This window comes from Eucyclogobius newberryi, unplaced genomic scaffold (assembly GCF_026437365.1).
Source record: "Eucyclogobius newberryi isolate DKJ021-1_F unplaced genomic scaffold, fEucNew1.0.hap1 SCAF_9, whole genome shotgun sequence".
Classification (NCBI taxonomy): Eukaryota; Metazoa; Chordata; class Actinopteri; order Gobiiformes; family Gobiidae; genus Eucyclogobius; species Eucyclogobius newberryi.
Window position 1 is genome coordinate 12533975 of NW_027316532.1, and position 17493 is coordinate 12551467.

The 17493-nt window shown below is 49.3% G+C and overlaps 1 protein-coding gene across 1 annotated transcript in view; it reads left to right on the forward strand.

Annotated features, from left to right (window-relative positions):
- Positions 1–2011: 2011 nt before the first annotated feature.
- Positions 2012–17493, forward strand: part of LOC140354346 (receptor-type tyrosine-protein phosphatase F-like) — a 65126-nt gene continuing 49644 nt past the window's right edge. Inside the window, exons 1-5 of the mRNA XM_072439318.1 lie at positions 2012–2081; positions 2351–2514; positions 7956–8097; positions 9155–9340; positions 12898–12915. Of these exons, the coding sequence (XP_072295419.1) occupies positions 2012–2081; positions 2351–2514; positions 7956–8097; positions 9155–9340; positions 12898–12915 (580 nt within the window). The remainder of the gene's footprint in view (positions 2082–2350; positions 2515–7955; positions 8098–9154; positions 9341–12897; positions 12916–17493) is intronic.

Below are 17493 nucleotides of genomic sequence, written 5' to 3' on the forward strand. Positions count from 1 at the left end.
AGAGGGAGGGTCTGAGGACAGAGGGAAGGTCTGAGGACAGAGGGAGTGTCTGAGGACAGAGGGAAGGTCTGAGGACAGAAGGAGGGTCTAAGGACAGAGGGAGGGTCTCAGGACAGAGGGAGGGTCCGAGGACAGAGGGAAGGTCTGAGGACAGAGGGAGTGTCTGAGGACAGAGGGAAGGTCTGAGGACAGAAGGAGGGTCTGAGGACAGAGGGAGGGTCTGAGGACAGAGGGAAGGTCTGAGGACAGAGGGAGGGTCTGAGGACAGAAGGATGGTCTAAGGACAGAAGGAGGGTCTAAGGACAGAAGGAGGGTCTAAGGACAGAAGGAGGGTCTGAGGACGAAAGGAGGGTCTAAGGACAGAAGGAGGGTCTGAGGACAGAAGGAGGGTCTAAGGACGGAAGGAGGGTCTGAGGACAGAAGGAGGGTCTGACGACAGAAGGAGGGTCTAAGGACAGAAGGAGGGTCTAAGGACGGAAGGAGGGTCTAAGGACAGACAGAAGGAGGGTCTGAGGACAGAGGGAGGGTCTGAGGACAGAGGGAGGGTCTGAGGACAGAGGGAGGGTCTGAGGACAGAGGGAGGGTCTAAGGACAGAGGGAGGGTCTACGGACGGAAGGAGGGTCTAAGGACGGAAGGAGGGTCTAAGGACAGAAGGAGGGTCTAAGGACGAAAGGAGGGTCTAAGGACAGAAGGAGGGTCTAAGGACGAAAGGAGGGTCTAAGGACAGAAGGAGGGTCTGAGGACAGAAGGAGGATCTAAGGACGGAAGGAGGGTCTGAGGACAGAAGGAGGGTCTGACGACAGAAGGAGGGTCTAAGGACAGAAGGAGGGTCTAAGGACAGAAGGAGGGTCTAAGGACAGAAGGAGGGTCTAAGGACGGAAGGAGGGTCTAAGGACAGACAGAAGGAGGGTCTGAGGACAGAGGGAGGGTCTGAGGACAGAGGGAGGGTCTGAGGACAGAGGGAGGGTCTGAGGACAGAGGGAGGGTCTAAGGACAGAGGGAGGGTCTGAGGACAGAGGGAAGGTCTGAGGACAGAGGGAGTGTCTGAGGGCAGAGGGAGGGTCTGAGGACAGAGGGAAGGTCTGAGGACAGAGGGAGGGTCTGAGGACAGAGTCTGCTTGTCTATGATGTTACTGTAGCTCATGTTTTAACCAATGAAGATTTGAGTCATTAAATACTAAACTTAACTTTCACTCAGAAGCGCTTGGATGGAGAGTGCACCAGGAGCCACTATGACACTAGACCCTAGACCCTAGACCCTAGACCCTAGACCCAAGACCCTAGACGCTAGACGCTAGACCCTAGACCCTAGACGCTAGACGCTAGACGCTAGACCCTAGACCCTAGACCCTAGACCCTAGACCCTAGACGCTAGACGCTAGACGCTAGACGCTAGACGCTAGACCCTAGACCCTAGACCCTAGACGCTAGGCGCTAGACGGACCCTAGACGCTAGACGCTAGACGCTAGACGCTAGACCCTAGACCCTAGACGCTAGACGCTAGACGCTAGACGCTAGACCCTAGACCCTAGACGCTAGATGCTAGACCCTAGACGCTAGACGCTAGACGCTAGAGGCTAGACCCTAGACCCTAGACGCAAGACGCTAGACACTAGACCCTAGACGCTAGATTGACGGCCTCAGTTCCGTCAGTCTGCCCCAGGGCAGCTGTGGCTACAGTAGTAACTTACCACCTCCAAGGAGTTCATACATAATGCAGTGTCAAGTGTCTAAGTGTCTTGAAAGGAACTATACATATAATAATAATATAATAATAATATATATATATATATATATATATATATATATATATATATATATATATATATATATATATATATTATATTATATATATAAATCCAGTTTAATAAAGATGTTCCATCTTGAGCCTTTTATTGTGGCTGAAGAACATCACTTCAGGTTTTATGTGACAGTCCATGTTCTTGTGGTGATCATGGTGTTGCAGGTGAACCTGGGTGAGAGCGTGCGGCGGTCACTCCCAGTGCATCATGGGTCACAGAGAGTGTCTGGTCCAGACAGGACTGCTGCTGCTGCTGCTGCTGACCGCTGCTGCCCACAGTGAGTACCAAACACTATGGAGCAGCCACGCCCTCTTGCTGTGGTTCTGAAAGGAATGTTCTCTTTCATTTTTGCTATACAGGTTCAGAACAGTTTAGAGTTAAAAGTACATCATAGTTGTCTTCAGCTGTTTCAGCAAAATGTTAAATAACTCGCACATATGAAAAAAAGCTATTTCTGGTCAGTTCCAAATACTAAAATGTTTTGTAAAGTAACGGTAAAAAAGTCTGCCTCCTAAACTCAGCTGTGCCTCTCCCCACCTCCTGCAGGTTCTCCACCTCCTGCAGGTTCTCCCAGCTTCAGCCAGGCTCCCCAGGACCAGACGGGGATCTCTGGAGGCGTGGCTTCATTTGTGTGCCGGGTGTCAGGTGACCCAAAGCCACGAATCACCTGGATGAAGAAGGGCAAGAAAGTCAGTTCCCAGCGTTTTGAGGTAAACAGTGTGTGTGTCTGTGTGTGTTTGTGTGTGTGTGTGTGTGTGTGTGTGTGTGTGTGTGTGTGTGTGTGTGTGTGAGAGTGTGTGTGTGTGTCTGTGTCTGTGTGTGTGTCTGTGTCTGTGTGTGTGTCTGTGTGTGTGTGTGTGTCTGTGTGTGTGTGTGTGTCTGTGTGTGTGTGTGTGTGTGTCTGTGTCTGTGTGTGTGTGTGTCGGACAGTTCCCAACAGTTTTCTACAGCTGTTAAAATGGTCATGACACATGTAGAACCCACTATGGCACAACCACAGGTGGCATCACTGGCCACAGCCATCTATCATCAAAGATGTGGACGTATCACATTCTCTGATGGAAGAGGACAAAACAGGTCCAATGTGGCTCCTAATCAAAGCTTAAACTGCTTTGGGACCAGACATTGGGCACAAAACTGTCCCAGACGGGAATGCAATATGGTCCCCATCAAATGGTTCCACAATTTTAAGAACCACAAATGATGAAAATGAGTCAACTCATGTCTAGCCAGAATCATCTACCACATCCTTTGCCCCTTGTGGTCTGCCTGGTTATACCGCATCTTTGGGCCTTGGGCGGGCACTGTTTCGGTTTGTCACCAATATTATTGTCATTGCCTGTGTCTTGATTGTGATTGGATGCTGTGTTGTCTTTTATCACTTGTAGAACGCATGATCTTACTAAACAACCTGCACATCTTCTGACCCTGATGACACACGACACGCTATTACTCTGCCAAACACTCTAATAGTTCAGTCTATTATAGACTAAACTTGAACACTTCACACAATCATTAAGAAACCTCATTCTCAGGCCTCATGGTTCATCAGCTGCAGGTCTTGGTTGCCCAGGTGATGTGCTCTTTCTGTGATGGGAGGGACTTCAACTCCTGAGCCATCAAGGAGCTCAGAATAATCTGTCCTTTCCTCCCTCTTCTTCTTCTACGCCCACAAGCCTTAGTTTAGGTCGAATTAATCTGGACTCCAAATCCAGGATCTTATTTTTAATATGGTTGTTCTCTGACTCCAGCGTTGTCACTCTGGCCCACAGCGCCTCCATTTGGCCCACAGCGCCTCCATCTGGCCCACTGCGCCTCCATCTGCTGCAGCAGATACTGCAGCAGATACGGCCGGGCCCATGGCAGCTTCACCTAGGCTATAAGAGACTCCATCTCACGCTGTATTTCACGTCGTATTTCGGACATCTTCAGCAATAACTGATAATTAGTTATATTCTCTCCCCTTTCCGATGCAGAGAAGCTGCCTGAGTCTCCATCTGGGCCGGTGGGAGGCTGTTTCTCTGCCGGGGAAGAACTGTAGTTTTCCGCCTCGTATTTGCTCGCCATGTTAGCCTCGTTAGCTTTGTTAGCTTGCGATGGGGCTGTTTTCCAATGGGCCGTCAGCTTCTTTTTTGCTGTCTTTTTTGGTCCCGAAGTGTTACCAGACCTGGGCCTTCCCTGTCCACATCCCTGCTTCTGCTTCCGTGGGATTAGGTGGGTCAAATGATGATTTCGTGCTCTCTTCTTTTAGTTCTGTTGTTAGTAATAATGTTGATGCATTTTGAACCAGTTGAAAACTTTTTATAGAGCTTTTAGGACACGTTGCGAGCAGGAGTTACAGTCTAATCTAGACGTTACATTGCTTTTATGCAAGATTTTTCAGATTTTGGCCATATTACACAGATGGAAATAGGTTTTACAGGCTTGATTTATATGAGCTTTAAATGAGAGCTCCTGGTCAAATAAACAGCAGTAGAACTGGATTCTACACTGACATTGTGACTATCTGCTCGATAAAGCATCTCAATTCCATCCATCCATCCATTTTCGACCGCTTTATCCGGGGCCGGGTCGCGGGGGCAGCAGTCTAATCAGGGACTCCCGGAGTTCCTTCTCCCCAGACACTTCCTCTAACTCCTCCGGGGGGATCCCGAGGCGTTCCCCTGCCAGCCGAGATACATAGTCTCTCCAGCGTGTCCCCGGGGCCTCTTCCCGGTGGGACATGCCCGGAATACCTCCCCAGGGAGGAGCCCAGGAGGCTCCGGAACAGATGCCCGAGCCACCTCAGCTGGCTCCTCTCGACGTGGAGGAGCAGCGGCTCTACTCCGAGCTCCCCCCGTGTGGCCGAGTTCCTCACCTTATCTCTAAGGGAGCACCCAGCCACACGGCAGAGGAAACTCATTTCGACCCCTTGTATCCGCGATCTTGTCTTTCGGTCATTACCCAAAGCTCATGACTATAGGTGAGGTCAGAACGTAGACCAACCGGTAAATCGAGAGCTTTGTCTTTCAACTCAGCTCCTTCTTCACCACAACAGTCGATGCAGCGACTGCATCACTGCAGCTGCTGCACCGATCCAACTGTCAATCTCACGCTCCATCCTTCCCTCACTCGTGAACAAGACCCCGAGCCGGACACCCTCCGAACCCTGACCACACCCTCCGAACCCTGACTGCGCCTAGAAATTCTGTCCATAAAAACGATGAACAGAACCGGTGACAAAGGGCAGCCCTGAGGAGTCCAACATGCACTGGGAACAGTCTTACTGCCGGCAATGCGAACACAGCTCCTGCTCCGGTCATACAGGGACCGGACAGCCCTGAGCAAAGGGCCCTGGACCCCGTACTCCCGGAGCACCCCCCAAACGACACGAAAGCCTTCTTCAGATCAACAAAGCACATGTGGACTGGTTGGGCAAACTCCCATGAACTCTCGAGCACCCGATGGAGGGTATAGAGCTGGTCCAGTGTTCCACGACCGGGACAAAAAACACTTTGCTCCTCCTGAATTCGAGGTTTGACTATCGGTCGGATTCTCCTCTCCAGTACCTTGGAATAGACCTTACCTGGGAGGCTGAGGAGTGTGATCCCTCTGTAGTTGGAACACACCCTCTGGTCCTCCTTCTTGAACAGAGGGACCACCACCCCGGTCTGCCAGTCCAGAGGCACGTTCCCCGACCGCCACGCGATGTTGCAGAGACGTGTCAGCCAAGACCGTCCTACAACATCCAGAGACTTTAGGTCCTCCGGATCTCATCCACTCCCGGAGCCACCGAGGAGTTTGCGAACAACCTCAGTGACTTCAGCTTGGGTGATGGATGAGCCAGCCTCTGAGTCCTCAGTCTCTACTTCCTCTTCGGAAGATTTGACGGTGGGAATAAGGAGGTCCTCAAAGTATTCCTTCCACCGTCCGACGACCCCCCCAGTCGAGGTCAGCAGGTCTCCACCCGCACCGTAAATGGTGTTGATGAGGCACTGCTTCCCCCTCCTGAGGCGCCGGACGGTTTGCCAGAATTTCTTTGGGGCCGACCGATAGTCCTCCATGGCCTCCCCAAACTCCTCCCAACCCCGGGTTTTTGCCTCTGCGACAGCACGAGCTGCGGCCCGTTTGGCCTTCCGATACTTGTCAATGACCTCAGGAGACCTACAAGCCAGAGTGGCCTGATAGACCTCCTTCTTCAGTCTGACCCTTACTTCCGGTGTCCACCACCGGGTTCGGGTGTTGCCGTCACAACAGGCACCGGAGACCTTGCGACCACAGCTCCGAGCAGCCGCATCAACAATGGAGGTGGAGAACATGGTCCACTCGGACTCAATGTCCCCAGCCCCCCCCCGGGATATGGGAGAAGCTCTCCCGGAGGTGTGAGTTGAATACCCTACTGACAGAGGGCTCCACAAGACGTTCCCAACAGACCCTCACAATGCGCTTGGGTCTGCCAAGTCTGTCCGGCTTCCTCCTCCGCCAGCGGATCCAACTCACCACCAGGTGGTGATCGGTTGACAACTCTGCCCCCCTTTTCACCCGAGTGTCCAAGACACGCGGCCGGAGGTCAGATGACACGATCATTGACCTCCGGCCTAGGGTGTCCTGGTGCCATGTGCACTGATGGACACCCTTGTGCTTGAACAAGGTGTTCGTTATGGACAATCCGTGGCTAGCACAGAAGTCCAGTAACTGAACACCGCTCGGGTTCAAATCGGGGAAGCCGTTCTTCCCGATCACCCCTCTCCAGGTGTCACTGTCATTGCCCACGTGGGCGTTGAAGTCCCCCAGTAGAACAACGGAGTCTCCGGTCAGTGCACTTTCCAGTACTCCTCCCAAGGACTCCAAGAAGGCCGGGTACTCAGCACTCCTGTTCGGCCCGTAGGCTGCCACAACAGTGAGAGACCTGTCCCCACCCGAAGGCGAAGGGACGCGACCCTCTCCTCCACCGGGGTGAACTCCAACACGTGGCGGCTGAGCTGAGGGGCTATAAGCCCACACCAGCCCCGCCTCTCCCCGCGGACAACACCAGAGAAGTGGAGCGTCCAGCCCCTCTCGAGGAGATGGTTCCAGAACCCAAACTTTGCGTGGAGGTGAGGAGGCCGACTATATCTAGCCGATATCGCTCAACCTCCCGCACAAGCTCAGGCTCCTCCCCCAGCGAGGTGACGTTCCATGTCCCCAGAGTTAGTCTCTGTGTCTGGAGATCTGGTTGCCAAGGCCCCTGCCGTTGACTGCCGCCCAGATCTCTTTGCACCGGCCCCTTATGGATGGTGGTGGGTCCACGGGAGGACGGCACCACGTCGCTCTTTCGGGCTGTGCCCGGCCGGGCCCCGTGGGGTAAGACCCGGCCACCAGGCGCTCGCCATCGAGCACCCATCCCAGGCCTGGCTCCAGGATGGGGCCCCGGTGACGCCGATCCCGGCGACATAAACGGCCTTGTTCTTTTACTCATCATAGGGGGCTTCTGAACCGATCTTTGTCTGACCCATCACCTATCTCAATTCAATCCAATTAAATTCAATTTATTTTAGTACCGCCCAAAATTACAACAGCAGTCGAGGGGCGACAGGAAAAGATTAAACAACATTCATCAGGACTTGGCAATGTCCCAGCATCCTGAGCTCTGGTTTACATGAACACACTGGTACCTATCAGATAAATAGGATGTAAAGCAGCTGAGGGCGGGGCCTCTGAGGGCGGGGCCTATGACACCTACATCACATTCTAACCTCTGCAGTAGAACGTTGTGGTCGATGGTGTGAAAAGCTGAGGTCAGAACCAGGATTGAGACGTCCATCATCTGCAGCTAATGACAAATCATTTTTCAGAACCAGGACCAGACCACAGAATCTGAACTATAAGCTCTTAAATATAAATGTCATTATAAAATCTGTTTCAGTGGATGTGGTCCGGCCCATGGCCAATCTTACCAAGATAGGCCGCCCCGTATTGTTTAGTGGGCTGGATTTGGCCCATGGGCCGAATAGCCCTGCACTAAACCCATGTCCTCCAACAACAGAGTCTGGGGCACCATGGTGGGTCACATGGTAACCGGCCCTGCATGAAGTCCAACCCTTTTCCCAAAAAACAGTAACAAAAAGGCTTAAATGTAATGCTCCCAGTGACTTGAAGATGTAGACTTGTTATAACTGTTGTTTTTGATCAGGTGATAGATTTTGACGATGGGTCGGGCTCAGTCCTGCGGATCCAGCCTCTCCGCTCTCACCGCGATGAAGCAACGTATGAATGCACCTCCACCAACAGTGTGGGCGGGGCCAACGCCAGCGCCAAGCTCACTGTGCTGGAAGGTCAGTCACAATGATTACATGCTGTCAAAAGGACCTGAGCACCGCCATGCCACGTGATCCTTCTGCCAGTTGTATTATGAACTCAGGGCTGCCGACCGCCAGAGAAAATAATTCTACACAGACTAAAAACACTTTTTCAAATTGCCCACGGAATTGGTGCATTGTTGACATTTTGGTCACATGAAGATCTATCAATCTATTTATCTAATCTTAATGTAAAAAACTGTTATGTATGTTTAGGCGCTAACGCAAAATGATTTAGTGTCTCTAAACGTCCCATGCTGCCGGGACAAGAGTAGTTGAGGAGCATTTTCTTGAGCAAAGAACATATCTGAAGTGCTCTGTAAACATAGTCTAGTTTGTCTGAGCTGCTGCAGGTCAGCTGCTGGACCAGGTCAGCTGCTGGACCAGGTCAGCTGCTGGACCAGGTCAGCTGCTGGAGGTCAGCTGCTGGACCAGGTCAGCTGCTGGAGGTCAGCTGCTGGACCAGGTCAGCTGCCGGACCAGGTCAGCTACTGGACCAGGTCAGCTGCTGGATGTCAGCTGCTGGACCAGGTCAGCTGCCGGACCAGGTCAGCTGCTGGACCAGGTCAGCTGCTGGAGGTCAGCTGCTGGACCAGGTCAGCTGCTGGAGGTCAGCTGCTGGACCAGGTCAGCTGCCGGACCAGGTCAGCTGCCGGACCAGGTCAGCTGCTGGAGGTCAGCTGCTGGACCAGGTCAGCTGCTGGAGGTCAGCTGCTGGACCAGGTCAGCTGCTGGAGGTCAGCTGCTGGACCAGGTCAGCTGCCGGACCAGGTCAGCTGCTGGACCAGGTCAGCTGCCAGACCTTAGAAAGGAAATATCAGACAGAATAACTTTGTTAGCTGCAGAGCATTGTTGTGGCTCCTTAAAAGTGTAGTATATTACAGTCACCAAGAATGAGTAACTCTAAGTTCCACCCAACAGTGATCATAATTACAGTCTCAGACAAGAATTGTAAGTTAAAAAACACAGGTCTGAAAAACAAAAAATTGATAAAACGACATTGATTAATTTCTAACATTCCAACTTTTTGCAGAGGATCAGATTCCTCACGGATTTCCCATGATCGATATGGGCCCTCAGCTAAAGGTGGTGGAGCGCACACGCACCGCCACACTGCTGTGTGCTGCCAGTGGGGCCCCGGACCCCGAGATTCACTGGTTCAAAGACTTCCTGCCTGTGGACATCAGCAGCAACGGACGAGTCAAGCAGCTGCGCTCAGGTGCTCCTCCTCCTGTACACTTTCAGAACTACACACCGTTGTGAGGAAGAGTATAATCCCAATTACTGTCTGTCATGGCAACATAAATAAAATAATGACTTTATGAATTCAATTTGAATGTCAAAATTATTCATGAAAGGTTATTAGTGTCTCATGACTTTGAACACTCTCGTCATGTTTATTCTGTGCAATATTAAGAGCCCAGATTTATGAAGCTGAAGATGTATCAGTTCTTCTCAGTGAAGCAGTGACCAGCAGTGACCAGCAGCATCGCCTTTAGTACAAACGCTTTGACATTGTACATCAGCTTCGGCTCTAATGACATTTTGCTCACATTTGTCTGTGTCCCCAGAGTGTGGGAAACACAAGTGGGACGTAGTGTCAAAATGAAAGTCCTCTGCCCTTTCAGAACAGACTTTAAGAACCTCAGGGAATGTCTCATGAGAAAGAAAGTGGACAAATATAACATACTTCACAATGTCAAACACCATTTTAAGACTTGCACCAGCTCAAACTTGGACATAACGCTTGTTATGTTTTCTGTTCCCTTTTTATTCTAATCAAACCAACAAGTTCTGAGAAGAAAATGTAACAACAACAACAAAAACAACAACAACAACAACAACAACAACAACTCTAAAACTTATTATTATTATTGATCTAATTAGACTTAATAAAACAGTCCCAAAGATCTAAAACCTGGTCTGTCTGGCTGTGTCCCAGCTTCCTCCTCTCCCCAGCAAACTGACCACAATACTGACCACAATACTGACTAAAATACTGACCACAATACTGACCACAATACTGACCACAATACTGACCACAATACTGACTACAATACTGACCACAATACTGATCACAATACTGACCACAATACTGACCACAATACTGACTACAATACTAACCACAATACTGACCACAATACCGACCACAATACTGATCACAATACTGACCACAATACTGACTACAATACTAACCACAATACTGACCACAATACTGACTACAATACTAACCACAATACTGACCACAATACTGACTTCAATACTAACCACAATACTGACCACAATACTGATCACAATACTGACCACAATACTGACCACAATACTGACTACAATACTGACCACAATACTGATCAAAATACTGACCACAATACTGACCACAATACTGACTACAATACTAACCACAATACTGACCACAATACTGACTACAATACTAACCACAATACTAACCACAATACTGACCACAATACTGACTACAATACTAACCACAATACTGACCACAATACTGATCACAATACTGACCACAATACTGACCACAATACTGACTACAATACTGATCACAATACTGACCACAATACTAACCACAATACTGACCACAATACTGATCACAATACTGACCACAATACTGACCACAATACTGACTACAATACTGACCACAATACTGACCACGACCTGTCTCACTGAGCTGCAGAGACACATCAGAGTTTGTCCTGGTCTGTGTTCAGGACATCCTGTCTCACTGAGCTGCAGAGACACATCAGAGTTTGTCCTGGTCTGTCTTCAGGACATCCTGTCTCAATGAGCTGCAGAGGCCAAACTCGCTCTGATTCATGATTGGTGCAGATGAAGCTGGGATCAAGGTCATGACCTCTGATCAGAGAGAGGACACAGAGCTTTAAACACACTGGAGTTTGACCTTTGACACTGGCAGTGTCGCTCAGAGAGGGTGCTCCAGGGTCCAGTGCTCATTCTGCTTTCTGATTGGATATTCGTCTTGAGAACCAAAACACTGAATTAACACAGAAACTAATTGGACATCGTTGCCAAGGTTTTTGACACAGATAGATCATATTTATGACATTTACATAAAGTTCTATTAAGGCGTATTATTTAACACCTCCTCACCTTCATCAAGACTGATTTGGAGAGATCTTGGTACACCTTACATTGTGAAAATATAATAGTGTCTTATTATTTTTCACGGTGTTATTTTAAGGATTCCAGCTCCGTGAAAGCTGCTGATGGCCCCTGATCTTGGGGGCCACACAGCTTCAGGGCCCCTCTCCCCTGTCACTGCACACAATCGGCTGGTAAGCATGTGGCTCATTCTCCCTCAAGAAGTTCATCCAGCAGCTGAAAACCTTCAACAAGGAGTCAGTCCGTACAGCTACAAGCCTGGAGACAGCAGAGGGCAGACGGTTTAAGAGCAGACGGTCAAAGAGCAGACGGCCAAAGAGCAGACACCCAAAGAGCAGACACCCAAAGAGCAGACACCCAAAGAGCAGACGTCAAAGAGCAGACGGTCAAAGAGCAGGCGGTCAAAGAGCAGACAGTCAAAGAGCAGACGGCCAAAGAGCAGACGGTCAAAGAGCAGACGGCCAAAGAGCAGACGATCAAAGAGCAGACGGCCAAAGAGCAGACGATCAAAGAGCAGACGGCCAAAGAGCAGACACCCAAAGAGCAGACACCCAAAGAGCAGACACCCAAAGAGCAGGCACCCAAAGAGCAGACGGTCAAAGAGTAGACGGTCAAAGAGCAGACACCCAAAGAGCAGACGGCCAAAGAGCAGACACCCAAAGAGCAGACACCCAAAGAGCAGACACCCAAAGAGCAGACGGCCAAAGAGCAGACGGCCAAAGAGCAGACGGTCAAAGAGCAGACGGTCAAAGAGCAGACGGTCAAAGAGCAGGCGGTGAACGGGGCCCGAGAGGCGTTAAAGGACGTCTGGTAAATTAGCATTAGCACCAAAACTCTGCAGCTGTAATTACTGATCATCACCAGAGTTTTGGCGAACATAATGAACGTGAACACCTCATTCACGTTGAATTTCAGACTCGAGGACGATATTTGCTCTGATCGAAGCTCTGAACACCACCTGGTCCGCGGTGGAGGGAGCGGTCATCCCTGTGTTTCTGACCTGGCGCACTCGTCACAGGCAGAACACCACACACTTCTTCACGTGTGAGATGTAATCGCGGCTGGTACTGCTCCATGGAGGCTTGATTTCCTCTGGAGCATCCCTGTCGACCAATCACACTCTGGGGAGGGGTTTAGAGATGCAGCATTCCCAGCTTCAGACCCATAAACGTTCATAATCTTGTGTTTACCACAACTTTAAATACTTTACTTTTAAAAATGCATCTGGGTTTTGAAGTAGCAGCTGCTCCACTGGCCTCATCGTGAGCATGGCATGAGTAAAGCTGCACTTCCTTTCTGCTGGGGACACTGTCAGCTGCTTGTCTCCGTGGAGAAGTTAAGTGAAGCAGTATAATGCATTCTTACTGAGAGCAGGGTCACCTCTCCACAGATCTGCATCAAAGGCGTGTTTTTAATCATGGAGATTAATCCAGGCAGAGCAATAACATCTCCAGAGAGACAAGCAGCGGGCAGAGCCTTCACCAGAAAAGTTACAAAGTGCATCTTTAAACCAGGAGGAAGCAAGAACCCAAAGTACTGATGTTCTGCTTGAAGTCCACTGTGTTTCTCTGCTTGGTCCATCTCTGCTGCTCTAATGGTCTGTGTATCTCCAATCTTGTTGCATTCACGTTACCTCTCCAGGTGGTACACCGATCCGAGGTAAGAATGCTGGCTCGTCCTTTGCATCCTGCTTTACCCAACTCCCTGACCCTGACCCTAACCCTGACCCTAACCCTGACCCTAACCCTGACCCTAACCCTGACCCTGACCCTGACCCTGACCCTAACCCACGCTCAGTGTGACTGCTCAGCGTTCAGGACTGGAACAGCGACAGATACCACTCCATGTGACCTCGATGATGGTGATGACTTTATTTTCAATACGACACAGCGCATGAATCCTAAACGTATGCAAATAATATATGTTAAATATCAAGGTATTCACACATGTAAAACAGGAGGTCAGAGATACTGACTGACCGTCACAGCATCTTCTAACAAGAATCTAATCTATATTCATGCTCATTTGTACTAACTAAACATGTTTATACCATGGCCCATGAGCGTTCTGCTCGTCACATGTGAACGCTTCAGCACCAGAGTGGTCACCTCCTTCTGCAGCGCTGGAGGGGAGGCGTACGGCCGTTTAAGGAGTCAGAAGTAGACCTCCCAAAGAGTCCCCGCCCTCTTCGGCTCCGGGTCGGCTTAAGCTAAGAAGGAGCTTTGCAGCAGAGCCAGTGGATTAGAGATGAAGAGAACAAACCAAGACAACAAAAAGCAGATCCAAACAGAAAATAATGATATGCCAGGGACGCCGGCCCTAGGGGGACGCCGGCCCTAGGGGGACGCCGGCCCTAGGGGGACGCCGGCCCTAGGGGGACGCCGGCCCTAGGGCTGGGCGGTAGCATGTGGCACACAGCTAGGCCTAAAGATAAGGTGTGTGTGGAAAGATGGCTTGTTTAATTCTCGTTCAAATATCTCATAAATCAATAATAAATAAAATTATTAAAAGACAATAAATAAACAAACAAACACATATTTGGTAAAAGACAATAATATAATATCCAAATTGACTCAACATAACAGATCATAAATAAACTATAATACATACACAACTAAATCCCTCCGACACACACTACACACACACACACACACACACACACACACACACACACACACACACACTACACACACACACACACACACACTACACACACACACACACACACACACACACACACACACACTACACACACACATGCACACACACTCTCACACACACACATACACACACTACACACTACACACACGCACACACACAAACACACACACACAAACACACACACACACACACACACAAACACTACACACAAACACACACACACACACACACACACACACACTACACACACACTACACACTACACACAAACACACACACACACACACACACAAACACACACACACACACACACACACGATGATTACACTCTGACCTGTGTTCTCACCTGTGGCTCCTGACCTGTCCAGGTTTGCGCTGGTTTGGTCATGTTTCCTCACAAAGCATCATTACAGAAGTGTGTTTTCTTGTTGTTAGCTCCAAATTAGCGCCACTTTTAGCACAGCTCTAATGTCCACAAAACCACCTTCTTTCTTTATTCCACGTGTTTCCCAAAACCACAGGTCTTTTTCCTCACTCAGACCTCCACTCAAGTCTTAAAAGTGCGCACCCTTTCCCAATGGGCCTTAGGCAGGATCAAATAAAATAACAAATATTTTTGAAAGTTTTGAAAGAAGCTAATGCAGCGTCGGGGCTCGCGCTGCCGTGTCCATTGACTGAATAATCGCGCTGTGCGTGTAACAACTTTTCTGAAAACTTAAATGAGATAAGTCGTTGCAGCGCTGGATTTAAATATTCTGAACTTTCGTAACTCAAGAAGTGTCAGTTTGGAGGAGAGAGAAGATTCTGGAGAGAACTTACGCCGCTACTGCCACAAAACAGCCTCCTTTCTTTATTCCACGCGTTTCTTAAAATCACACCTCTGTTTCTCCGCTCAGACCTCTGCTCAGGTCTGTAAAGTGTGCGCGTGTCTGTAGCGCCGGGGAGAGGCGGCTGCTGCTAAGGATTGTGGGACTTGTAGTTCTAGCAATAAAAATGCTGTATAAAATTAATTCATTCATTTTCTACCGCTTTTGCCGTTAGGGGTCGCAGGTGAATGGAGCCTATCCCAGTGACTTTGGGCCTTAGGCGGGGTACATCCTGTACAACTCGTCGCAGGGGCCAACACAGGGACACATTCATTCACTAGGGCCAATTTAGAGTTGCCAATTTTGCCTTTGGACCGTGGGAGAAGGCCGGAGAATCCGGAGAACCCGGAGAGAACCCACCACGGTAACACGGGGAGGACATACAGACATTTTTTCTTTTTTTTAAATAAAATAAATAAACAAATTGGAAATGTTCTGTCGGCTGCATTAAAACGTCTGGATGTTTCTCCTGATCTAGACCCATCGAGTCTGAAATAAATGTTGAGTCCACACGTTTAACAAAACAAAGCTAGCAAAGCACGTTAGCAACAGCTGTTTCCTGTTTATCGACTCACTGCACTCGCTTTGTCAAGATTGAAAATCTTATATTTTCTTATATGTCTATATATATAATTATATAATTATAATAATATATAATTATAACATAATAAAAAAGTCAATGCACTATTCCTGCTTGATCTGAAGATGAGAGGACTGGGTTAGGAACTCGTATATAACTCAAAAAATACCATAATACTTCTGTGTGGTGTATTCATCACGCAGCGGCAGCATTATCGGTCAAACAGTGAGATGAGACTCTCAGAGTCAACATCACGTGTAGAAGGTCAAAGTAACAAGAGGAGGAACTGGGTTTGAATCCTTTTGAATCTATTGGGTGTGAATCGTTGAGCTTCTTTTATCGTGCCAGTCTGCAAACGAGCAGAAAATCGTCTTACTTGGAGCAGAATAGGGCCAGGTCCAGCAGGTCCAGCAGGTCCAGCAGGTCCAGCAGGTCCAGCAGGTCCAGCAGGTCTAGCAGGTCTAGCAGGTCCAGCAGGTCCAGCAGGTCCAGCTGGTCCAGCAGGTCCAGCAGGTCCAGCAGGTCCAGCAGGTCCAGCAGGTCCAGCAGGTCCAGCTGGTTGGCCTCCAGAGGTGGCACTTGGAACATCTGGCTGCAGGAAGTCGATTGTCGATTCAAGGGTTTATGTCAGTGTTTTTGTCTTTTCTCCTGGACGTGTTTATGGACTTTAATGTGGACGTGTTTATGGACTTTAATGTGGACGTGTTTATGGACTTTAATGTGGACGTGTTTATGGACTTTAATGTGGACTTCAAACACAATCCCATTATTCAAACAGAAATGACAAATGTAATTTCAATCACAAAACTGGTCTGAAAAATGCACATCAAATGCAGTTGTTGTTGTTCTTTTCCAAATCATGCAGCCCGAGGTGACCCAAACATGTTCTGGCAAGAGTCTGCATCAATGTCCACTCCAGTGTCCACTCTAGTGTCCACTCCAGTGTTCTGTCAGTGTCCACTCCAGTGTCCACTCCACTGTCCTCTCCATTGTCATCTCCATTGTCCTTGGCAGTGTCCACTCCAGTGTCCACTCTAGTGTCCACTCCAGTGTCCAATACAGTGTTCTGTCAGTGTCCACTCCAGTGTCAACTCCAGTGACCACTCCATTGTCCATGGCATTGTCCACTCCAGTGTCCACTCTATTGTCCCCTCCAGTATCCACTCCAGTGTTCTGTCAGTGTCCACTCCAGTGTCAACTCCAGTGACCACTCCATTGTCCATGCCAGTGTCCCCTCCAGTGTCCCCTCAATTGTCCATAACAGTGTCCACTCCAGTGTCCACTCCAGTGTCCACTCCAGTGTCCATTACACTCCAGTGTTCTGTCTGTGTCCACTCCAGTGTCAACTCCAGTGACCACTCCATTGTCCATGCCAGTGTCCCCTCCAGTATCCCCTCAATTGTCCATAACTGTGTCCACTCCAGTGTCCAATGAAGTGTGCACTCCAGTTTCCATTATAATGTCCACTCCAGTGTCTACTCCACTGTCCTCTCCATTGTCATCTCCATTGTCCATGGCAGTGTCCACTCCAGTGTGCACTCCAGTGTCTGTGTCCACTCCAGTGTCCAATACAGTGTCCAATACAGTGTGCACTCTATTGTCAACTCTATTGTCCCCTCCAGTATCCACTCCAGTGTTCTGTCAGTGTCCACTCCAGTGTCAACTCCAGTGACCACTCCATTGTCCATGCCAATGTCCCCTCCAGTGTCCCCTCAATTGTCCATAACAGTGTCCACTCCAGTGTCCATTACACTCCAGTGTTCGGTCAGTGTCCACTCCAGTGTCAATCCCAGTGACCACTCTATTGTCCATACCAGTGTCCCCTCCAGTGTCCCCTCAATTGTCCATAACAGTGTCCACTCCAGTGTCCACTGAAGTGTGCACTCCAGTTTCCATTATAATGTCCACTCCAGTGTGCACTCCAGTGTTTTGTCAGTGTCCACTTCAGTGTCCACTACAGTGTACACTCGTGTCCACTTGTCTCCACCCCAGTGTCCACTGCAGTGTGCACTCCAGTGTCAACTCCAGTGTCCACTCCATTGTCAACTCCAGTGTCCACTCCATTGTCCATGTCAGTGTCCCTTCCAGTGTAAATTCCATTGTTCTTGCAAGTGTCCACTCCAGTGTCCAC